This window comes from Schistocerca serialis, chromosome 4 (genome assembly GCF_023864345.2).
Source record: "Schistocerca serialis cubense isolate TAMUIC-IGC-003099 chromosome 4, iqSchSeri2.2, whole genome shotgun sequence".
NCBI classification, from domain to species: domain Eukaryota; kingdom Metazoa; phylum Arthropoda; class Insecta; order Orthoptera; family Acrididae; genus Schistocerca; species Schistocerca serialis.
The window spans coordinates 514,755,349-514,780,692 of record NC_064641.1 but is presented as its reverse complement, the minus strand read 5'-3'; the positions used below and the strand labels follow the sequence as shown (position 1 = coordinate 514,780,692).

Genomic DNA, 25,344 nt, shown 5'->3' with positions numbered 1-25,344 from the left:
TAGGGCTTCAAATCAAATACGGCAGAAGGGATGGATCACATTCCATCAGAATTTCTAAAATCACTGGGGGAAGTGGCAACAAAACGAATATTCAAGTTTGTATATAGAATGTATGAGTCTGGCGACATACCATCTGCCTTTCGGAAAAATATCATTCCGAAGACTGTAAGAGCTGACAATTGCGAAGATTATCGCACCATCAGCTTAACAGCTCATGCATCCAAGTTGATGACAAGAACAATATACAGAAAAATGGAAAATAAAATTGAGGATATGTTAGACGACGATCACTTTGGCTTTGGGGAAGGTAAAGACTCCAGAGTGGTAATACTGACGTTGCGGTTGGTAACGGAAACAAGACTAAAGAAAAATCAAGACACGGTCTTAGGTTTTGCTGACCAGGAGAAAGCTTTCGACAATGTAAAGTAGTGAAAGATGTTCGAAATCCTAAGAAAAATAAACGTGAGCTATAGGGAGAGGCTGGTGATATACATTATGTTCAAGCGCCAAGAGAGAATTATAAGAATGTACACAAAGAACGAAGTGCTCGGGTTACAAAGAGTGTAAGACAAGGATGTAACCTTTCGCCCCTACTGTTCAGTCTCTACGTAGAAGAAACAGTGATGGTAATAAAAGAAAGGTGCAGGAGTGGAATTTAAATTCGTGGTTGAGGGATATCAATAACAAGATTCGCCAATGCTACCCTGAGTGAAAATGAAGAAGAATTACATGATCTGCTGAATGGAATGAATAGTCTAATGAGTATAGAGTATGCATTGAAAGCAAATCGAAGAAAGATGAAAGTAATGAAAAGTAACAGAAATGAGAACACTGAGAAACTTAACATCAGGATTGATGGTCATGAAGTAGATGAAGTTAATGAATTTTTCCATGTAGGCAGCAAAATAACGCATGACGGACGAAGGGAGGAGGACATTAAAAGCAGACTAGCACTGGCAAAAAGGGTATTCCTGGCCAAGAGAAATCCACTAGTATCTAACATAGGCCTTAATTGAGGAAGAAATTTCTGAGAATGTACATTTTGAGCACAGCATTGTATGGCAGTGAAACATGAACTGTAGGAAAATCGGAACAGAAGAGAATCGAAGCATTTGAGATGTGGTGCTACAGACGACTGTTGAAAATTAGATGGATTGATAACGTAAGGAACGAGGAGGTTCTGCACATAATCGGAGAGGGAAGGAATATGTGGAGAACACTGACAATGAGAAGGGGCAGAATGAGTGAACATCTGTTAAAACATCAGGGAATGACTTCCATGTCTAGAGGGAGCTGTAGAGGGTAAAAAATGTAGAGGAAGACAGTGACTGAAGTACATCCAGCAAATAATTGAGGACGTAGGTTGGAAGTGCTACACTGAGATGAAGAGGTTGACACAGGAGTGGAACTCGTGGTGGGCCGCATCAAACATAGACTGAAGACTGAAGACGAAAAAAAAAGTTGAGGAGAGGTCTGTGTTGTAAAGTGAAGGCATATTGTAGTGCTTTACATTTCTTTTTTTATTGGAAGAGACAGGTGTTACAGAGCTGTAGTTAGTTTATTCTCCGACGTAGACCTGCTCACTTAACCGAAAATGGTCAACGTAAGGTTGGATAATAAAATTAACTGGCTTCTTCATAACAGTTGTGAACGTCTGATGCAGTACTAGGAAAACCGAAAGGCACTGAAGTATCCCTTAGACTACGAGTTGACCCGTAGAATGCTGATGTCACTTAAGGTCTAAACATCGGCCATGAAAACACGCAATTTGCGAAATTAACAGCCATATAAGTTTCCTGAACGTTATACATCGGCTTCCATTCCATATAAGTGTAAGAGATTAAATAATCGTCTTGATCACTATATGATATCCGTAGTTCCGAGGAAGTCCTTATGCACACCGTGGCGAGATGCAGTCAGGAAAGCTAGGAAGAATTTTGCAGGGGAGGCTGTGCTGAGAAATATGTGACACGTTGTACCGTTTCCGAGTTATTTATCATTGAAATTAACCAGTCAAGTTGTAAAGAGCACAAGTTCAGTCAGCCTGCCAGAGACACTGTTGCCAAACGCGTTCTTCTTTTGGCTTCCTCGTACCCAACAAACGTAGCTTTTGCTCACCTACCTTATATTCCGAATAAGGCACATTTTAACAACTAACGAGCATTTGAACAAGTGGTAACTCACGCACCCACAGATGTCTGTGCTTTACAACATTCTAGCGTGTGCAAGTGCTTCAATTTGCGCTGGCAACGATTTGATGGGCTAACCTCAATTCCAAATAACTCGGAATCAGCGCATCGTATCGGATTGTCTCCTTAACAATTATTTTCTCAGCACGGCCTTTTAAAACTGTTTCCGAATACTCGGTATATTGTATACAACAGCTGATTGACTTCGGTCCTTATACTGGAGGAACGTTAGCACAGAAAGGATGCCCAAAATGGTAGTGCAACTTGTTCGTTATCACATTACACTGGGGTAACAAAAGTCATGGGTTAGCGATACATACATATACAGATGTCAGTATTATCGCAGACACAAGGTATAAAACGGCAGTGCATTGGCGGAGCTGTCATTTGTACTCAAGTGATGCAACTGAAAAGGCTCCCGACGTAATTGTTGTCGCACGACGAGAATTAACAGACTTTGAACACGGAATAGTAGTTTGAGCTACACGCAATAGATACTACATTTCGCGAATCATCAGGGAATTCCATGTTCCGCATCCACAGTGTTAAGAGTGTGCCGAGAATATCAAACTGATTGTAGACATCACCTCTCACCACGATCAAAGCAGTGGCCGACGGCCTTGTTTTCAAATGTGTGTGAAATCTTATGGGACTTAACTGCTAACGTCATCAGTCCCTAAGCTTACACACTACTTAACCTAAATTATCCTATGGACAAACACATACACCCATGCCCGAAGGAGCACTCGAACCTCCGCCGGGACCAGCCGCACACTCCGGGACTTCAGCGCCTCAGACTGCTCGGCTAATCCCGCGCGGCTACCGACGGCCTTCACTTAACGATCGAGAGCGGCAGTGCTTGCGTAGAGGTGTTAGTGTTAACAGACAAGAAACACTCACTCTTTGAAATAAACGCAGAAATCAATGTGCGACGTACAACGACCGTATCCGTTATGACAATGACGGGAAATTTGGCGTGAATGAGCTATGTCAACAGAGGATTTACGCGAGTGCCTCTGCTAACAGCACGACGTCGCCTGCAGCGCCTCCCCTGGCTCTTGACCATATCGTTTGGGCCCTAGAAGACTGGACAAACGTGGCGCAGTCAGGAGAGTGCTAATTTCAGTTGGTAAGAGCTGATGATATGGTTCGAATGTGGCGCAGACCCCAAGATGCCATGGACCCAAGTTATCAACAAGCACTGTGCAAGCTGGTGATAGCTCCATAATGGTGTGGGCTGTGTTTACATGGAATGGCTGGGTCTTCTGGTCCAACTGAATCGATCAATGCCTGGAAATTATTATGTTCGGCTACTATACAGCCATTCGTGGGTTTCATGTTCCCAAACATCGAAGGAATTTTTATGGATGACAATGCAACGTGTCACTGGGCTACAATTGGCCGCAATAGATTTGAAGAACATTCTGGATATTTTTGAGCTAGTGGTTTGGCTGTCCACATCACTCGTATGAATCCCATCGAACATTTGCAGGACATAACCGAGAGGTTAGTTCGTTCACAGAATCTGGCGCTGCTAACACTTTCACAATTATGGCGGCTATAGAGACAGCATGCCTCAATATGTCTGCAGGGGCTTCTAACGACTTCTTGAGTCCATGCCACGTCGACTTGCTGCACTACGCCAGTAAAAGGAGGTCGGGCACGTTATTAGGAGGTATCCTGTGACTTGTCACCTCAGTGTGTATTGCGGAAACCACATTCCATAACTAAATATCAAAGTATGAACCTATTTGGAGACTTTTTTGCAGGAAATTTTAGCACACCAAATTCCTGTAATACATTGTTGTACTCTGACTGTTTTCTCCCCACAAGTACAGTTTCCCTCAAAACATTACCGAGAAAGATATTAGTGAATCAAAATATGCAGTATTAACTAGCTCATTATACAAAAGTGTTAAGGTTTTCGTGGCCACTTGTTGACAAACTGCCTATTGGCTTCTGTCCCGGGTTCTTCGGCTGACGTTCATCTAATGATTTTTCTGACGTTTCACCAGCACGAGTGGCTGGCATTGTCAAAGCTTCACTCTCCATTGCCGGTGGTGAACTGGAGGCGAGCTCGCGGCCGCAGACTATATGCACCTGGCGCGCCAACGTCCGAGGGCTTCTCCGCGGTCATTTCCGGTGCGGTTCTCCTCTTGCTACCTGCGACGGTCGTTTGCTGCAGTACGGGAAGCCAGGATCCGTTTACCTTAAGGCTTTCCTCTTTCTTGTTGAAACTGTTCGCGTGTTTTTGGATTTCTACACCTTCTCTGAGCAAGCGCGTGTGATAGTGCTTCTCTACAGCCAGAACTTCCGTGTCGGCGAATTTTATTACGTGGTCGGTCTCATTCAGTGCGTGCTCTGCCCCAACCTGCAATGTCGCTTATGCTCTTTGATCCTGGTGTTAATTGATCGTCCAGTAATTCCGACATAAACTTTTCCGCATGTGCATGGTATACGGTATATTCCCGACGTTGCAAGTGGGTCTCTTTTCTCCTTCGCCGATCTAAGACACTCTTTGACCTTCCTTGTCGGTTTGAAAATAGTCTTTACGCCGTGTTTGCGCAATATACGGCCGATTCTGTCCGTCACTCTGGGAATGTATGGCAGAAAGGCCGTACCCGACATTCCTTTTTCTGGTTCCTTACTTCGCCAAGTGTTTGGCTCTGTTACACTTCTAATGTAATTTGTGGAGTACCCATTGCTCCTCAGAGCAGTTTCCAGGTGTTGCATTTCTCGTTCTTGAAACTAAGCTTCTCAACATTAATCTTGGTGCATCTATTTGAGTGTTGTCGAATTTGCAGGATGGGTTAAGTGACGAAGAGCTGCACTCCACTGAATTGCGTTTTGGACTGTTAGCGGTAGTTACTGTCTGTTCTGTTCAAGTAACTTCTTGAATGGAGACTAGTTTTTCGACGTGTAACCACTTCTCAGATCTTGCTCTTGGATTTTTCTGAGTAGTACTGAGTTTGTCTTCCATCTTTTCGCGTTGTTTCTAAAAGATCTTTAGGTCGGTGTTAACAGGAGGTTACTGTGATTGCGAACGTAATTAACGATGCAATGAGACCACTTCTTTGAATCATCATTGTAGGTGTCGTCAGTGAATGGTACATTACTCCTTTGTAAGGTGCTGTATATTGAGCGAGAGCTAACTCTACTGACTGCTGTGCTAGCTGACTTAAAATGTGGGATCATAGAGGTGCACAGTATGTGTAATAAACTACTTCTAAGGCATTATCTTATGTACAGGGTGTACATAAAGTCCGGGAACACTTTCAATTGCCGGCCGGGATGGCCGAGCGGTTCTAGGCGCTTCAGTCTGGAACCGCGCGACCGCTACGGTAGCAGGTTCGAATCCTGCCTCGGGCATGGATGTGTTTGATGTCCTTATGTTAGTTAGGTTTAAGTAGTTCTAAGTTCTAGGAGATTGATGACATCAGAAGTTAAGTCCCATAGTGCTCAGAGCCATTTGAACCATTTTTGAACCCTTTCAATTACTTATTGCACAAGAACCAAACATTGTACAGATATCAGACCCTGAAAGTTGTTTTTTTTTCATGTATACCGCCACAGCGCAGTTTGGTAATTTGCAGATAGTCGGCGCTAGTCGCAAACATGGCGAGTGCAGGTGTGGAGCAAGCTTTTTGAGTGTTGGGGTTCCACAAAAACTTGGAGATGTTGCAGCAATGGCTGATGCCCCAAATGCAATCGGACTCTCCGTTCATCTTTGGGCAGAATGGGGCTCCACCCATTTTCATCGTCAAGTTCGTGGGTACCTGATCACGAAGCTGCCGCATCGATGGATCGGCCGTGCTACAGAAGGGAACAGCTGTTTCATGAAATAGCCTCCCCGATCACCAGATCTCACCCCGTGTCACATTTTTCTGTGGGGACACATTAAAGATCTGGTGTATGTACCGCCTCTACCATGGAATGTAGCAGAGCTCAGGCAGAGAATACGGGAAGCGACTACCACGATGCCATGCCGGGACGGTTATGGCAAGAATTCGATTACCTTATTCACGTCTGCAGGGACAATCATAGTTCGCATATCGAATGTTTGTAAAAAAAAGACTTTCAAAGTTTCGCTTCAAAATGGAATATGTATGCAACCGGTACAATGTTTAGTTCTTGTGCAATAAATAATTGAAAGTGTTCCCAGACTACGTACAGCCTGTACTTACTTTATGTATTTACTTTAAGCATTTGTATTAAGCAATTTTCTGGCGTCAGTTAACTGATTGAAGTGTGGCTCACTCAGGGTTCGAAGGATTCTTATGCCATTCATATCAGTTATTTTACGAAGAGTATTTTAAGGTGTTTCACTGACACGTGTGTTAAGCTTTATATCCGAGTTGGGAGTCACCTTTCAAACAATGTGTATATACTCGTAATATGTCTGAGAGGTTTGTATGTTTGGATTGGGACTGAAAGCTTATATCGTGGCGAAAATCTAATGTAGCCTCTTTTTCAGATAAGCATAGAATCCATTGTGTATAATTTTTCAGTGGTTAGCAAGGACCACATATATAGGCTACCTATAAACTGAGAAGCAACGTTCATGCCCCAAAAGTGAAAAGTTTGAGAGGTTTGTAGGTTTGACACTGAAAGCTTATATCATGGGGGAAATCTAATGTAGCCTGTTTTTGAAATGAGCAGAGAGTCCATTGCGCATAATTTTTCAGTGGTTAGTCAGCAAGGACCAATATATAGGCTACCTATAAACTGAGAAGCTACGTTCATGCCCAAAAAGTGAAAGTGACTGTTCATTGTTTTTGAAGCATCTGTCTCTTATTATTATTGTTCTGGCATTAAAGTGTTAAAATTTTCATTCTCTGAAATTGTATTTTTTATTAATAAATGTTAATTAGTCATTCCGCATTTATTTATCCAGTAATCGTTCCTACTACCAACCCTCAATATGATTTTCTGGTGATACCTGTCTGCATATAGGCGGAATTCGTTCTTAATCACTATACGCTGCCAGACTATAACTCTTATTGACTCGTTGACGTAGCACCGTTCGATCATTTGCTGGTGATGAGAACCGCAAATGATGCGTCGCAATCGGCACTGCCTTACTATGCTATCTCGTTGCAGTGATAAAATTAAGGAGCTGATGTCCCCTCTGGTCTAGAGATGTTTGAAAATAAGGACGATCGCTGATCCAAAGCGTTACGGATACTCCTCGGTTCCTTCCTGCGTCTGCTTTGTGCACGTCTACCCTCTCGAGTTTAGCTAATCCTATCATAAGCGAACATTCCTCTGAAATATATTCCACGACAGATGTATCAGATACAGATCTTTTGCAGCTGCTGAGTTTTGTAGTGGGTTTCCTTATATCGTATTTGTAACAGAGGACGTTATTGGTATAAGTACGGATATTATGATTATTGTACCTTAAAATGTACCCGCCTCGGCGTTTTAGTTGTTTTTCTCTGAATCTAGCAGTCTTTCTGCAAACACATCGCATAATTACATGATGTTTTCTGCACGAACGTAATTGTGCTGCGAAGTGGACTACGCCTGTCGACATACACAATCCGTTTTGCGTCCAAGAGTCCACACTTCAGTATCTGACTTGCTCTCCAGAGGATACAGAAACATTAATGGCTTGCTTGTGCCACGTGCACTTGGATGTAGCAACCAATCTAAATCAACTAATCGTAATCGCTATAACTATTAGTCTGCAAATGAAGTAAATAGCATTGTAACGTTTTGAAGTACACTGTCCTCGGTCATCAATAGAAATGTCTACATTGATAAGCCTATCACACTGTATAACAACGTTTGTAAAATCTTCTAGGATATGAGACTGTCGCAGTTTCGTGACGGATTGTTTAAGCTCTGTAAAAATATTCTTATTTTCAGCACCACTTGTCGCAAGGTATTACTCTCATTTCTGGGAATGATGCCTGTATCCTAAACGTTCAGAAATATTTTAACAATTATTTCTAGAGAATTCCATTTAGATTCCTGCCACTAGTCAGTTCCAGTTGAGTTACCCAACTGTGTCTCAAAAAGTAAGTCGTTTCCTTGACTTATTTTAAAGCTTTAATGTGTAACATAATCGGAAAACCATTATGGATCAAAATACGTTGTCATTCTGTAGAGTATGAGAGTGATGCTAGAGTCAACAGAAAATAACCTATTTTTCTAATAATAGGACGTGACATTGTGCTAGTTTCTTTTGTATTCATCATATCAGATACGTTACTTCAATTACAATTTCTGAAAAATATTGCTGGTATTAGACTTAGAACACGTTCGTCTTTTTTACTGCGTGTTAATAGTACAAGTAACTTGAAGACATCTGAGCAGCCACAGGGCTGCTGTGATGTAACATTTAGAAGGCACCAAATATACCTGTCCCTCAAAATACAAATGTATAGGTTAGCGTCTTGGAGAGTGCCTCTGTTCCAACATACTATGCAACTATATTCTTCTTAAAACACTACTCATTCTCAGGTTTCATGTTATCAATATCTCGTGTCGAAATGATTACACTGTCTCTATTCCGCTATTATTCTGTAAAATCTGTACTTTTTTCTTTTCTGTCTCTCTGCCTTGAGCAGTTCTAAATGGTCTTATACATTCCACCTTTTAGATGAGCTATCTTATAGTAACACGATAGCATTGTATTTGTATGATTAGGTAGGTGCAGCACTGAAAATAAACGTCAATTGTAGTATTGAAAATGCTTATAGTAACACATGTAGGTAGTAAGGTATGGTATTAAATGAATTTTATATTTTTGTATTACATTTGTATATTTTATAAAAGATCAAATTATACATATAAGAGATATGAGTATGACTAGATTATACACTGATGATACTGTTAATCGTATTTAATTACAACATTCTTTGGCAAGACTCAACCGTCTTTGGTTCGAATTAAGTACAATCGTTTGATAGTTGTAATGGACAACAACAAGAGTGTTTGTGACGTACATGAATTTTCCAGCAGGCTTGCATTGCCCTATAAAAATATATTCTAAATTTATATAATCGAATTATAGCTCAAAACTGTGAATTTCGATGTACATGCCAAACAACAACATACATGTAACGTTTCTAATGTCCATAATATGTGCACTATATCTGACACAAGCATCGTACAAAGATTTATTCTCAATGCGATGTAACAACAGGAATAACATCTATTTACCTTGAATACCTATGGCTTAATGTAATTAAACATTTATCAAAACTGCATATAATAAGAATCAAAATACAATTCGTAGCCTACAATAGAAACTGTTTATTTTCTGTTATCAACATGCCTAAACAAGTCACACATTTTTTCACTTTGGTAATTTTCATTTGGTGTTGTTTGTCTTTCTTCATCCTTAGTCCACCCTCAAAAAATATAAAAAGAATTCTATATACAGCACAATCCTATATAGTAAGTCTTTGGAATAACTTAAAATTCAGATACTGAATTATATTTTACTGCCCTGGCATAATATCACATATTATTCGAGAATTTACATATTTGTACATGTGCAGATAGATATAACACACTATAATACTTCGCAGTCGCTACAAGGGATCTTCATTTCTAAACTTATGACGTTAATAACGTCAGCATCTGTGATTCGATATCCAAATTAACAACATAAAAAATGTCATTGTTGAGATTCGATGTTTATGTAAAGCGCCTTCTTGTACTCCTTTTGAGAATCTTTGATTTGCATATTAAATAACATGTGTATAATTCTTATTTACTCATGAACATTTACAGCTTGCCAATTTCATTAGTATTCAATTAAGAAACCATTTCCACCTTCTTTGCTTGCTATAAATAATGTGAGGCAAAAATGTAGTGTGCATTGTTAATTATGTACCTCTAAACATAATCTAGTGTCAAAACAATGTTGAAGACCAGGGTGATTAAAAATTTCATTAAAGGTACAGTTGATAGTTGTCTGGAGTAAGTAGCTGAAGTTTATCTGGAAATGAAGATGACGTATTGAATCTTCTTTGCTGCAAACGAACTCTGACTTTTCATATCCTTACTAGGAATTGAGACGCAGTGCGGTTGTCATTATCCTTCCCACAACCGGAAAATGGTTATAGTTTGAACAGGCTGAAATTAGTTCTTAACAATTATATTTGCGATAAAACTTTGAACATAAAGTTGCCAAATTTGTAGTTGACTGCATCCTGTATTAATATGGATTTAAACAGTCAGACAACAGGTTGTCTTTAGTAAAACCTGCTGCTTAAGGTTTCTGCAGTTATTTTTTTCCCTTGTCAGACAGCGAAAGAGGCCCTAATTTGCTACAGGTATGATTTCAAGGGGCTACTGTAATAAAAGTAGTTTTGGTGGGTACATGGAACAATTGATGGCGTGAGTAAAGCGGTTGAAGCAAACAGACTTGGCTTACTGATCCATAAAAAGAGAAGTAGCAATTGTTGACGAAGGCGTGACTGACACCACTTCAAAAGCAGCTGCTAGGCAATGGTTATGAAAAATTGTGGGTAATTATCTATTTCAGGAAGTGAATGGATAATAGAAACGTACGCGATATTACCAACTGATCCAATCTTCCAGCAATCAGACCTCCTCAGACCTACTCACAGTGGATTTCACATCTAGTAGGAGACGCTTTGTGCACTTGTCACCTGTTCATAATGAACATAAGACACTTTAGTTCCGTTGTGAATACACGTAATGCTTCGAAATGCAAATGGCTGCCAGTGTAAGTACTTCAGAGTTCCTTTTATTCTAAAGAGAAATTGGAAAGGGGCTGACAAATATATTACGTCATCAAGTTAAAATTTAAGATTTTTGATTTTGGCATTTTGTTCGTAATATGAATACATTCTTCTTGCTATAAATATAGAAATAGCCTCTGATTATATCACGTTAGATTTACTAAGTGTAACCAACGAGTCATCACTCTAAGGTCGACATTCATCATAAATTTGCACCCCACAAGACTAAGACGCTTCAGAGACAACATGCCATAAACAGAGTGCAAATGAAGAAAATGCCATTTTTATGTTACCGGTGCAGCTAATACTATGTGCATACAGAATTTAGCTAGGTCACTAAAGAAAAATATTATTAGAAAGGTGCTACATAATCTTAAGACCGCAACAGTTATTAATCATTTCGCGAGCACAACTGTTCATAATCATTTTCCGAGTTCTCAGTTTAAGATTAATGCACATCTTGGTGTATAGCAACAACATATCTGTGATATGAAGTATATAAATAAAAAGAATTAGTTATTTTCAATTACATCAAAAACATCTGTATTATACCTTTACGTTTTCATTTGAATTAGACGCTTACAAAAAGGGTTTTCTTTCGGACGGCTCAAACTATGCAAAATCAAAGATAATTCCACTGAACTCACCGCAGTTCTTCAAAAGCGGCATATGTGAAAAACTTCCGTTCACATTATTGAACAACTGAATTTAATTCTTTAATTTATGAACTTCTTATATGTATGATCGAGAGAGGACTTAATCAAAAGATGAATACTATCCTGAAAGCATTGGTGAAAGCTCAATCGACCTATCCGTTATCATTCCACGGCGACTTAGTTCATCAGATGAAGCATAATCATGTTGGGATTGTGTGAAAGGCGTATTTGTAGTTTCATTTCAGATGCCGAAGGTGCAGGCTGGACATCAGCGATGTTAGCATGCGTACGATAATGTGAACTTTAACTTCTGATGTTTGCTTGTTGTAACACGGAGCGTATAAGCCATATCTTTTCTTCTGTTGTTTGTCCTGTAGAGAAGCTCCGTTATTTATGGTGTTGCAGTGTATTTTACAGAATTTTGAATTTGAAGAATTCGAGTTTATAGTCCATTAGAGCCACGCTATTAAAGTCAATAGGAAATCGCATACATCTAATGCAACATCTGTATGGTATTCACTACCATTGCATCGCAGATCGTGAGTTCTCCAGCAAAATTCAAGAACAGTCCGTTATCAGTTTCAGAATAATCTGTCGGTAAAGTTTACGCCTACCTTGTAAGTTTGGATAAGATCTCCAGGTAAATGCGACCTTTTTAATGTGCAATTGTAGATTCTACCAGAATACATGCAATAAGATTAGATGGAAAAGGAACGAGGCTGTTCTGCTTCAAAAAAGAAATGGACTTTTGGTACCAACTAATTAAATTATTAAGTCAGCAATATTCAGATTAAATACTCCATACCCTTATTGGGACAGCACTTATTTGTTATGTGGTAACTAAGACATTAATTTTTGCGGTAATTTGTGATCTCTTTGGTTTGTTGGGAGTTTGTATCAACAGTTTTTTGACAAGTTATTAACGTTTGTAGTATTATGAGACACTTTAAAAATGGATTACAAACAGTCTCGACCGAAAAAACATTTATTTCGATGGTAACCGGGTGCGGTCAGTATTTGACCACCCTCAGACTCTCGTACCACGATGGTTGACGGTGGCGGTGAATGGAGCGGGTGTTGGGATTGCACGAATGTCAACAGTTGAACAGTTGACGTTCGTGGAGCCACAACAACCCCTACATTGATCGTCACCACCTACCACCATGGCATGAGGGTCTGAGGATCGTGAAATGCTGACCCAAACCTCATACCATCGAAATAAATGTTTTTGGGGTCGAAACTGTTGGAAACCCATTTTCAAAGTACTTTAAGCTAAATCGCTAATTGTTCACGAGAAATGTTCTCAAATATTAATTATTGTGAGCCAGACGTGAAATCTCTCTCTGTGTGTGTGTGTGTGTGTGTGTGTGTGTGTGTGTGTGTATGTGTGTGTGTGTGTGTGTGTGAGAGAGAGAGAGAGAGAGAGAGAGAGAGAGAGAGAGATATGCTTTCTTTCTGTTTGTTGTAGTATCCGAGGTCGTAATGCGAAATATTGCAGTAGTTTGGCTTAAATTACTGTATGAACTATCACAATGAATCCCTCTATAGGTCACTATTCCATCACTTTCTCTTTGTCTCTCAATCGAACGGTGAGAAACAACAAAAGGGTATCCGAATTTCACATATACTCTTCATCTATAGCTTATTGATGGTAGTTTTACATCAGTACAACCGATTTTAGCATATATGAACTTATTCTTTAGTGATCGCCCCACTAGTTTGGAAACTGCAGAAGTCGGAGTGTTTCGATCATCAGGTGTTTCTCCTCCTGCCACTGTTAACTGGAGAAATCACCTCATACTGTGCCCAATCACGCTGTAGCAGCAATATTTGACCGCGTTATTTTGCTCCGGTTTCTTTACGGTGAAATAAATAATGAAGCAATTCCTGGTTCGTCGCAGGTTCCACTCATAACTCCTCCTTGAGAAGGTAACTCGACTATCACAGCTCTAATATTTGCTGGGTAAATCGCTGAACACATGATGGCCGCCCTGCATGAGGAAATGGCAGTTTTCGCTCTCCAGGCCGCCTCTTTCCTTGCCACAGTCAACGCGCTGAGCTTGTCTCTTCTGCTACCCGCAACCCAGCACTGGCGCTCGTGAAGAGATGTGCAGTAAGTTGAAACCGGTAGAATAGTCGTCTTTAGTGTCCTCCTTACTTTCTGATCAATAATTTTTTTTCTTTTCTTGTATAGGCGTTCTCTTCCTTTCATTAGAAGAGGTGCATATGGGTGGCAGTATAAGAGTACTTGAGGCTGTGTGCAGCGAATGCAGGTGAATCTACACATTTTCGTCCATCGACACTTCCACGAGGTATTCGGGCAACGCTGCACGGAATCGGTCGTCAGTGTCGTCGAAAAACTGCGAGCGTGAAGGAGGCGGCTGCGGCGTGTACAGCAGATCCTCGTCGGCTCTGGAACACAGGACGCACTTGCAAGGACGGCGCAGCGTCGCGGGGGCGGCAGACGGCACGGGGGCGGGAGGCGGGGGCGTGGCAGCGCCCAGGGCCAAGCCTCACCAGGAGGCCAACCGTCAGGCGGGCACGCCGCCCCCGCCGGCGCCGGCCGCGATGCCGCCCCCGCCGCCGCCCCCGCCGCCGCCGCCCCCGCCGTGGACCCTCATGTGGCGGTTGAGGTTGCCGGACTGCGAGAAGCGCAGCAGGCACAGCTTGCACTGGTAAGGCTTCTCGCCGGAGTGTATCCGCAGGTGCTTGGTGAGCGTGCTCGAGTCGGAGAAGGCCTTGCGGCAGAGGCGGCAGCGGTACGGCCGCTCGCCAGAGTGCGTGCGCATGTGCGTGGTGACGGACGACGACTGCGAGAAGCGGCGGTCGCAGATGGCGCAGCGGAACGGCTTCTCGCCCGAGTGCGTGCGCACGTGCGCCGTCAGGTTGGCCGCCTGGCTGAACGACTTGTGGCAGTCGCCGCAGCGGTACGGCTTCTCCCCGGAGTGCGTGCGCAGGTGCGTCTTCAGCGTGCTCGGCCGCGCGTACGTCTTGCCGCAGATGCGGCACAGGTTCGGCCGCTGCGACTGAAAGCACGACAAAAAGTGCATAGAATCGGTTATGATTGTTCCAGTACAAACGTGCCAGAATCAACAAAGTTGTCGGTAAAAAAGAACTAATTCCATTAATACAAGCAGGTTTGCGCAAAGGACGTTCCACCGTGGACTCAGTATTACCAGCAACACCACCCAGACATTAAATTTTGGACTTTGCTCACTGACAGTAATGTTAGATATAGAATGCTCATTTGATAAAAGTGTGGCACTCTGGAATACGTAACAAATTGGTAAATATGGGCTCTCCAAGTAAACTACTCATACTAACAGCAAACTAACCCAACTATGGGTTACATACACTCAGGTGACGAGTCAGAGGACTGCGATATGCATATATACAGATGGCGCAGATGGCGGTAGTACTGCGTACACGATGTACTCGTATAAGAGTGAACTGCACAGACGAAGCTGTTACTCGTATTCAAGATGATTATTGCGAAAATGTTTCCAATGTTATAATGGCTGCACGACGGGAATTAACCAACTCTGAATGCGGAATGATAGTTGGAGGTAGACACACTGGACATTCCATTCGGAAATCGCTAGGGAATTCAGTATTCTGAGATCCACAGTTTCAAGAGTGTGCCAGCAATACCATATTTGAAGCATTACATCTCACCACGAGCAACGCAGTGGATGACGGCCTTCACTTAACCACCGAGAGCAGTGGCGATTGCCTAGAGTTGTCAATGCTGACAAACAAGAGACACTCACAGAGTAAAATAACCGCAGAAATCAATGTGGGACATACGACGAGCGTTTCTGTTACTAAAATTCGGCGTAACGTGGCATTAGTGGGCTATGACAGCAAGCAACCGAAACGAATGCCTTTGCTAGCTGCACAACATCGCCTGCAGCACTTGTTCTTGACCGCGGCCGTATCGGTTGGACCCTAGGCGACTGGAAAACCACGGCCTGTTCAGATGAATATCAATTGGTAAAAGCTGATGGTAGGGTTCTAGTGTGGCACAGACCCCACGAAGGCTAAGACCCCACGAAGCAATGAACCGAAATTGTTAACAAGGCACTGTGCAAGCTGATGGTGGCTCCATAGTGGTGTGGCCGATGTTTAGACGGGATGAACCTGGTCTTGCTGGTCCAACTGAACCTATGGTTCACTGAAAATGGTTATTTTCGGCTACTTGGAGACCATTTGCAGGCACTCATCGACTTCACGTTCCTGAACAATTTTTATGTATGACAATACGTTATGCCACCAGGCCACGACTATTCGTGACTGGTTTGAAGGACATTCTAGACATTTCGAGCGAATGGCTTGCCCACCCGGATCGCCCGACATGAATCCCATCGAACATTCATGGGACATAATCAAGAGGTCAGTTCGTGCACAAAATACTACGCCGGCAACACTTTTGGAATTATGGACGCCTATAGAGGCAGTCTGGCTCAACATGTCTGCAGACTCCATGTCTTCAGAGTCCATGCCACGCCGAGTTGCTGCACTACGATATTATATTAGGAGATATCCCATGACTTTTGTCACCTCACTGTATGCAGCAGATCCATTCCAATAAAATGGAAGGAATATCTGACTTTGTACGCAGATGACACTGCCTGATAGTGTCATACACCCACGGCAGAAAGTCTACACCGACTTACCTCTCAGTATATTAAACTTACGAAACCTTGTGTAGCTAAATGGAGAATACGTCCCAACTCTAAAAAAGCCAGTTTATAGTTTTCCATCACAAAACCTTAACTCAATATAGGCCACAAAATACGAAGATATGGAGAAAGCAAATAGCATCAAAAAAACTCCGTAATATGTCTTGGACGACGGTTGAACAGAAAAGCCATTACTATATTATTTATGAAATCAAGGAAAAGATTAGGAATTTATAAACTGATAAAAAGATTATTTAATGGTGCAACGACCCAGCACTAATTTACCCCTACTGCAGTTTTATAAGACCAACCCTGGAATACGTTGCACCAATATGGATGACATCAAAGAGCCATGCACCAAAAATTTTGAGCATGGGAAGAAGAATGTTACGAATAGCTGTAAGAACTAGTGCAAGCACCAGTAGAGGAGAACTGCATAATTTAGCCGATATACGGCCATTGGAGGGAATATTGATACCATTGACAGCAAACTATGTAATATCAACATTAACAACACACTAAGATAACAACGCAGCTATTAAAATAACCACCAATGAAACTTAATTTTCCAAGACGTAAACCTCCTTATCCACCAAATACTATTGCACGAGCGATACAAATAATATACCTGGGAGTACACAAGTTCAAGGGAATCCAGCAAGAAGAAGATATACTCCAGTATTTAAAGTACCATAATAAACAAGGAGATTCATTGAGAATATAATTTAACAACAAATCTACTGAGCTACGAATGCAGTTTCAGTGTTGAAATATCCACCTACCAGCTAACAGGAAAAATAAAAAAAAAGTGCCACCACAAAACAAATAATTACGCTTGACTCAAACGAATTGATCGTCTGCTCGAGCAAGAAAGTCGTAAACATCACACTATTTTTTTTCTGGTACAACTTACCTCCTATTCCACATTGTCAAGGAGTGCTTTCTGCCATGACTAGTTGAAAAAGCGTACTGTTTGCAGGCGGACGAGAACTTGCATTCTGTCAGAGAGATTTCACCGTAGTTACAAGCGACTGGATCCAAAGTTTGAGGAGTTTTCTGATTCATCTACGTCCATCAGTCTTTTATCATGAGGAAAATGTCATCAGTGAAAAGTACATACAGCCGACACCTCTGGCACAGTACAGGTCAGAATGGGGCAGGGAGGATTCATCTCAAAATGAATTATAGCGACTGTTCTTCTTCATCTTATCAGCTGCCAACCAGCAATCGAATTCTCGGTTTCTTCATTGACAAAACAAAAAAAGGAGCATGATGAAATATAACAGTGATACCTCTCTTTTGAAACTCGCTAGTAGATTAAAGCTGTGTGCTGGACAAGGACTCGAACTTTCCCTTTCGCCGGCAAGGGCCCTACCGAATTTTTTTTCTTTAAACTTGAAGGTAAAAGTCTTCTGTGGAACTAAAAGTTCTTCCTTTCTTAAAACAGAGTCATAATTTCTACTCGTAGAAAAGGCGTACTTCTTGAAATTAAAATTTGTCTCGTATGAACAAATAAATCCTGGCTCCTCTGCCTTTGTGCATCTGCTATTTAGCGAGGAAATTCATTGCGTTGCATTTTGGATAAAAGGACTTCTCCAGAAATATAATCTCTTCTGAATTTACGTGGATGGCGAAGTATGTATCATGATTGCAAGTTTTTGTGTCGCCCCTTGCCATTTTTCAGCCTTCTGATAGCATATTAGGCGGTGAGGTATCTTATCCTCTACGTTGCAGTGAACACACATTGACGAGGCGCTAAGCCCTCTGCATTTCGCTATTTCTGGAACTCTTATGGTGGATACCCTTGTGCCAAAGAGATCGTGAATTTGAATTGATCGGAGAGTAATGGAAATTTGCCCACATCTTTCTCCGGACCTTGCAAATTATACTCAGTTTTAATTTTACTCGTTTATTGTGACTCTTGAAATTTTCAAGGCGTTAAGAGTATTTCGTGAAATTGCGGGATTGCAGCCGGATGACGTCGACTTTTTGTCATGACATTTCGCTTGGCAACTAGTCAGTCATGTTCAAGTGAGTGTTTAGCACTGGAAATTGCTGGTCCACACCGATAACTTTGTACCAAGAAAATGACGAGGAGACGAATACGCAAAGGCAGCCGCTCCATGAACGACCTCTGTCGAAATTGGCGCTCTCTTCTAATATTGCTGGAACTATGGTGAGCAGGTGCATGCCTAATGGTGATATTATATGCGTGCTCTCCATCGGAATTCGGGCTTGCGGAGCTAAAATTCAGATGTCAGATTAGCAAAATTAACTGTCGTTAGATGTGTCCCTAGTCATAAAGTTTCCTCTTCGTAGATATTAAAGAAATCACGCGGTCCCGCCGTTATCCAACTGAAAGCCGCCATCACCATTAATAAGATCTTCCGATGAATGTATTTCCTCTTATTTCGTAATAACTGAATCCCAGGAGGATCTCGTCGAGGCCAACATTTCCGTGAATAATGAATGAATAATCCACGGAATGTGCTGTAGAGGTACAAAGCTCAGCTACGGCTGACTTACGGGGCTGCTAAAGGCGAGTATGGCGACCATGTCAGCAAACGTTTCACGCTAGCGCACGTTGTCTGACCAACGTGGGCTTTGCCACACTGGCAAGGCTTTCTGTAGATCCCAGCTCTCCCAAACCCCAGATCGTCCTTTGCCGAAAGAGCACAAGTCTTTGTAGATGGGAATATTGTTTTGACATGATGTTTCCTTAAGATGTCGTCCAATTTCGACGAAATATTGTCAGCATGTGGGAGGAACAAACTGAGTTGTACCGTTCCTTCTTCTCTTGATTTTGTGGGTGGTCATGTTTCTTCCTCCTCAAAGTTGTGCAGATCTGATGTGGAAAATGTCCATTCTCTTTGAAGACAGATTGTAGGTGTTCCAGCTCCTTTGCAAGGTTGTTTGGATAGGATACATGTGGCTGGTGAGGCAACGTTCGAAGGACGCCCATAATTCCTGATGCTTGGTGGCAGCTAGACGCCTCCGAATGCAGGTCTGTCTGTGTGGGCTTCCAGTAAACGGAATGCCCCAATAATCCATCCATTTTGCAACTGACCAAGACATCCAGAAACTGCAGACAATCGTCCTTCTCCACTTCCAGCGTAAATTTGTTAGTCTCGTGGCTTAGTTCATGTGCCACAGAAAGCGCAACAGTTCTTCTTCGCCATGGGAACGCACTACAAAATTATCATCTAAATATCGTCAGAATACTTAGTTCATGTGCCGCAGAAAGCGCAACAGTTCCTCTTCGCCATGGGAACGCACTACAAAATTATCATCTAAATATCGTCACAATACTTTTGGTTTAAGTTCTGCTAATTCAAGTGCTTTGTTCTCAAATCTTCTAGAAAAATCTTAAGAAAACATCATGTCAAAATAATCTTCCGTTCAGAGACTTGTGCTCTTGTCGGTTCGGCAGATGACGATCTACAGAACACCTCGGCAGTGTGACAAAGCCTAAATTCGTCAAAGAACGCGCATATTGCGTTGAACATGATCTCCATACTCGCCTTTCACAGACAGTAGGTCAGCCACAGCAGGGCATTGTAGTCCATAGGACATTCCATTGGTTAGCCTGCCACGCAGATCTTGTCCTCGGCGAGATCCTTCTGGGGTTCAGTTATTAAGAAATCGGTGGAGATACATTTGGCGGCTGTCAACTGGGTAAGGCGTGGGAACCGGTGATTTCTTTAATAGCTACAGAAAGGAAACATTTTATGACTACTGACACGTTTAACGACAATTAGTTTTCTTAATTTTACATCTTAATTTTAAATCTGCAAGTCCACATTCCGACAGAGTGCGCGGACGATGTACCAACATTATGCATCGCCTGGGCGTCTTAGATGGAGCAGTATTCAAAGAGGGTGCAAAAGTCGACAAAGGTCGTTTATGTAGCGCGGCTATCTTTCCGCATGCATCTCCGTGGTCCGCGACAATTTTCTGGTATAAAGCTAGCCATAAACTGTAAATGTCGTGTGACTAGGGCCTCCCGTCGGGTAGACCGTTCGCCGGGTGCAAGTCTTTCGATTTGACGCCCTTTCGGCGATTTGCTCGTCGATGGCGATGAAATGATGATGATTAGGACAACACAACGCCCAGTCCCTGAGCGGAGAAAATCTACGACCCAGCTGGGAATCGAACCCGGGCCCATAGGATTGACATTCTGTTGTGCTGACCACTCAGCTACCGGGGTCGGAAAAGTTAGCGATCTCGAATAGCAATTTCCAGCGCTACAAACTCATTTGAAGAAGGCTGAACGGCGGTCATCCGAAATACCGTGCCAAGAAGTCGACGCCATCTGGCTGTAGTCCCGAAACTGTATGGAACTGCACGATTACTGTTGGCATATTTCATTTTATATCTTCCTACCTGTTGGATTTCCTGCAATTGATTGTTTTATATAACTTAACGGAGGACGAGGATAGACATCTAAGATGGGGACTGGCCACTAAACTATCGAAGTACGACTCATGTGTTGCCCTCAAGATCGATTTCTGGAGTACTTTCCAAACTACACGGAATTTCTCCTGCATATCTTGTGGCACTAGCACTCCTGGAAGAACGGTTATTGCGGAGACAGGGTGTAACCAAAACCTGGGTGTTGTTTCCAGAATTAAATGGCTACGGCAGGCAAACGTCCCAGGTTCATGTCCCGGTCCAACACAACAATTTTTATCTGCCAGGAAATTTCAGATCAGTGCACACTCCGCCACAGAGTGTGAATTCACTCTCTGAATACCCCACTTTTCACTTTGGCAACAATCTGCATGAAAGACTAGAGAGTACTTCGAAACTAGAATGTATTAAGTTAACATAAAAGCTTTCTGAATATATAGCCGGGTCCCATTGTAAAATAAGTATCACTGAATAAAACTGACGTTTCGCCCACGGTTGCAGAGATCTTCTACCGTGTCGATGTGGACCCATAAGGACCGCGGAGGCTCTCGTACTTACATTAGAATGTAGGAGACATTAGTCTGAGACATGACATAAATGGCGGCATGGATCAGAAATCTGTAGAACCATCAGATTACTGAGCCCTAGGAATGATGGCACTAACTTTTCCCTATATTTAAAGTAATTTTTCCTGTAACAGATGAAAGCTACAGTAGATTAAATTTCAGCGTAAAATTTGCGGTGCGTGAGCCAATATGGAAGTTATCAGCTGTTTTCTCCATGTGTAATCTCATAGAATTTATGAAACTTCTTCTTTAACTAGCAGCGTTTTGTTGTTGTTTTTTACTTCAGTTTCTCGCGTATCCACTAGACAATCATAATTTGTCACCCAGCAGAAATAACGACGATTTACTTGCAATTCCCCAAGACATACAGGGTGAAAAGTATTTAAACCGACAAACTGTGGGAGGTTGTAGGGGACATCAAAACAAATATTTTTCCCTAAGGTTACTTAGGTGACCTCAGAAGTTGAGTCCCATAGTGCTCAGAGTCATTTGAACATTTAGAGCAAAATATAACTACAGGACAACGTGACGACCTTCAGGTAGAAAACTATACTCTCAAGAATACTCCTAACTTCAAATTAATGTAAATGATTGCAATAGAAGCAAGTCGAATACCAAACAAGAGTACAGAACGCAAACAAAGTTTACTTTTCCCTTCAAAAACTTGTCCTCTGAGCCATGGTGGCTTTCTCGCAGTGTATCTATATCACTATTCTAATGATCTTTGACTAACACGTTGCTGTTGGAGTGCAGCGCCGTCTGCTGTGGCGGCTCCGGGCATCGTGGACTGTTTGGTGGGCAGTATGAGCTGAGGAACGGAGCTGTAACGAGCTTCACGTGGGGCCTCTTCGCCGTGGCGTTTGTCGTTGGCGGGCGAATACACTGGGGTCATGTTATCCCGTATAAGCTACTAATTACCGAATGGCTTGTGCTGTGGTTTATCAGAAGGATACTGAGCTGTCAGGGGAGTGTTCACTGTTATTTTGATCTGTCTTGCTTCTGTTTATCGGATACGGACCCCCGTGTCTCCAAAGTAATTGAAGGACAATGAGAGTCCAAGATCTTTAGACGTTTCAGACTGAGTTATTGGCTGATATTATAATTTCTTTTATGTGTTGTCTTTATGTAACCGTGGTGATTGTCAACCTGTAGCCAGTGTAAAGCGAAGTGTTGCCGAAGAAAGCTTATTTGGAAGGTTGGTGGTGTGCATTAGCGTATGCGTTACCTGTTCTTGTCTGCCTCCCATTAATTCTCCTGATTTTTAAAGTAAACGATTAGTCATGTAGTTTTCAATTGGAGGCGCAATGAAATGTTTCGTATTACCAATTACCACGGATGCTTGCTTAGCTAGAGTTTACCTCATTTGAAGCGCATACACTCGGAAGCTCTCCCCGCTGTCTGTCTTTCGAGCTGTTTCCTCCAATCGCAGTCGCACTACTTAATGTACCTGTGGAAATTACTTTTGTACTTGGAATAATTCTGAACTTGTATCCGTTTGCGTGTGGCCTTCACCTTAAGCAGACTTTGATGTGCGTCGGAATCCTAACATGTACCTCATTCTGTTGTAACTTAATTACTCTTGTGTTACTGGAAAAGTGTTAAATCTTCAACAGATGTATGTTTCTGGGGTCAAAATTATGTTGCTTAGATACTGGAGATAAATTGCTTTTCATTGTTTTAGTTTTTTATTAGTCAAGTTTAAATCATGTTTTATTTTTGCATTTGGTAATTAAGGCCCTTCTGATCTGTTCTGGTAGTGTTGTTTAGATTTACGTCTTTTATTACAACTTTATCCTTTATTTCATTCTGTGTCTTACGCAAGGGGTAAAAAATGGAAATGAGCATATAGCATCGTTGGCCGGGAGGTCCCATCAGGGTAAGTTGGCCCGCCAAGTGCAAGCCTTACTTCAGTCGACGTCACATTGGGGGACTTGCGCGCCGGTGGTGAGGACAACGTAACACCCAGTCCCCGAACGGAGAAAATCTCCAACCCGGCCGGATATCGAACCCGGGCCCGCTTCCATGGGAGGCGAGCACGTTACCACCTATCTAAGCAAGCAAACTATACAAGGGGTGCCTCGCCTTAATGAATGTTAAGTCATACTGGCTTAAAGTTAATTTTAAATTTTCTGTATATTATTTAAATTGGGATTGAATTTCAAATGAGTCTCATTACTTGGGCTTTTAATTATTTTAAAAAAGCCTTAACTGGCTGTTATGTGATTGAAACTGTGTAAAATAAGTTTGTGTTCTCCCAGTGAATGAAGTGTGTAAAATCCCCGCTGGTCCAGCCCTTTCCGGTTTTGCTACCTGGCTGAATTAAGAGGCCGTAATTATCACATTTCACCTCCAAAATCTTGGCCAGGAAACCAAACCGAAGCTCTACAACAAACTCACCAGGCTATTTATTACTGCTACACAGAGTCGGAGTGTGGAGCCTGACCGAAAAAGACCAGCACTAACTCTGTCTTCGGAAACAAAGTGTACAGAAAAGTCTTTGCAAAAAAATTGACCAAGAACTACAGACGCTGGGTTTGGAGGTCCAACCAACGAAGAACTAGCAAAGCTAATCGACCAACCCTCGGAAGTGAACGTTGCCAAAGCGAGACGTTTTCAATGGGCAGGCCTTGTTGTCATAATGGACCATGCCGAATAGGCCTTCAGATATATGACAAGAAGATAGGAAGCTCAAGACCCTCTGGAAGACCAGGAAGCAGACGGCAAGACTAGTTGACCTCAGACTGCAGAGTGCTGGATATCACTGGACGGGAGGTAGACCTTGTTCCATTTAATCTTAATACTATCAACTGAATCTTAATGTGCATGTTGCAGTGAGTGGCCTGAAGTCTTTGGGAGACACCCGATGTGATGTCGGTCGTCGGCTCGTGACTGCTTTGCGAAACATTTTTCTCCGCACATCCCTGATTAAAAAACTTTCCTGAGGCCGCACATTCAAGTCGGCGGCGATCTGAGCCACAATAATGGTCGTTCGCGCAGTCTGGTTTTGTGGAGAGGACGTGATGATCTTCTGGCAAACAGTTTGGGCCCTCCTGGGCGACATTTAACGAGTGTGGGAAAAATTTTATTTGTGGCATTGAAGACATGCCCGAGACACCGTCGACCGCGGTAGCCCGAATTCTTGTGTAATCTCCGGTCTGTTAATATTCATGTGTCTTGCATCGATAATCCCACGTGCAACATCAGTTAACTACCGACGTACTGTCAGGTACAATACATAATTGTCTGCAACAGAATCTTGAGATATCGCGCCCCACGCCAACATTCCAGCATCATACCAGGTACATCTTCAATGGGAGAACCCACCTAGCGACTTTTGCCCACTTAGTTTAGTAACAATAACAAAATATAATTCACGTAGTTACCATGAAAAAGGGTTGCGAGTGGACAAATTTCTCCGCAATTTGACGGTACCAACTGAACCGAGAAGGCATGTCAGTTGTTGGAAAGGAATTGAGGGGAAGCGGACATTCGGCAGGAGTGCACCTGCCCTATCGCCGTGCATTCTCATACACCTTTTCTCTTTGGCGTGCCTCTGGGGTACAGGGTGGGGGATAGCCTGTTTGTGCGAAATTGCTGCTGCCGCTGAGGACAATGAACTCGTGTTCTGTCTCAGAGAAATGTGTCAAACACCAGCGGCATTAACATTCAGAGTGAAAGGCCATCAGTGATAAGATTCGGTGATGAAATTGTTATTCTCAGAGAAAATGATTAAGTGATGTACTGAGGGTAACTCGAATATAGATGAAAGTAAGGTGTAGAGGAAATATAAAACTAGGGATAAACCTAAGATCAAAATTGGGCTCCAAGAAATGTACGAGGCAAAGCAGTTGTACTGCACAGCATGGAAGAGTAAGAAGAGAATAAAAAGCACACTAGCACAGCTAAAGAGAGCATTCCTGGCCAAAAGAAATCTACTAATAGGAAATATCGACCTTATTAGGAAAAATTTCTGAAAATATACGTTTGGAGGAGAACATTTTATGGAGGTGAAGAATAGACTGTGGGAATACCGGAATAAAATGAGAACCGAAGCGTCTGGGATGTGGTTCTGTAGAAGGGTGTTGAAGATTAGGTGGGCTGATAAAATGAGAAACGAG

At 42.3% G+C, this 25,344-nt stretch overlaps 1 protein-coding gene across 1 annotated transcript in view; it reads right to left on the bottom strand.

Moving 5' to 3' along the window:
• Window positions 1–14,153: 14,153 nt before the first annotated feature.
• Window positions 14,154–25,344, bottom strand: part of LOC126474580 (protein glass-like) — a gene marked incomplete at its 3' end in the record, with an annotated part of 151,919 nt that continues 140,728 nt past the window's right edge. The window contains exon 8 of the mRNA XM_050102055.1: window positions 14,154–14,594. Coding sequence (XP_049958012.1) covers window positions 14,154–14,594 — 441 coding nt within the window. The remainder of the gene's footprint in view (window positions 14,595–25,344) is intronic.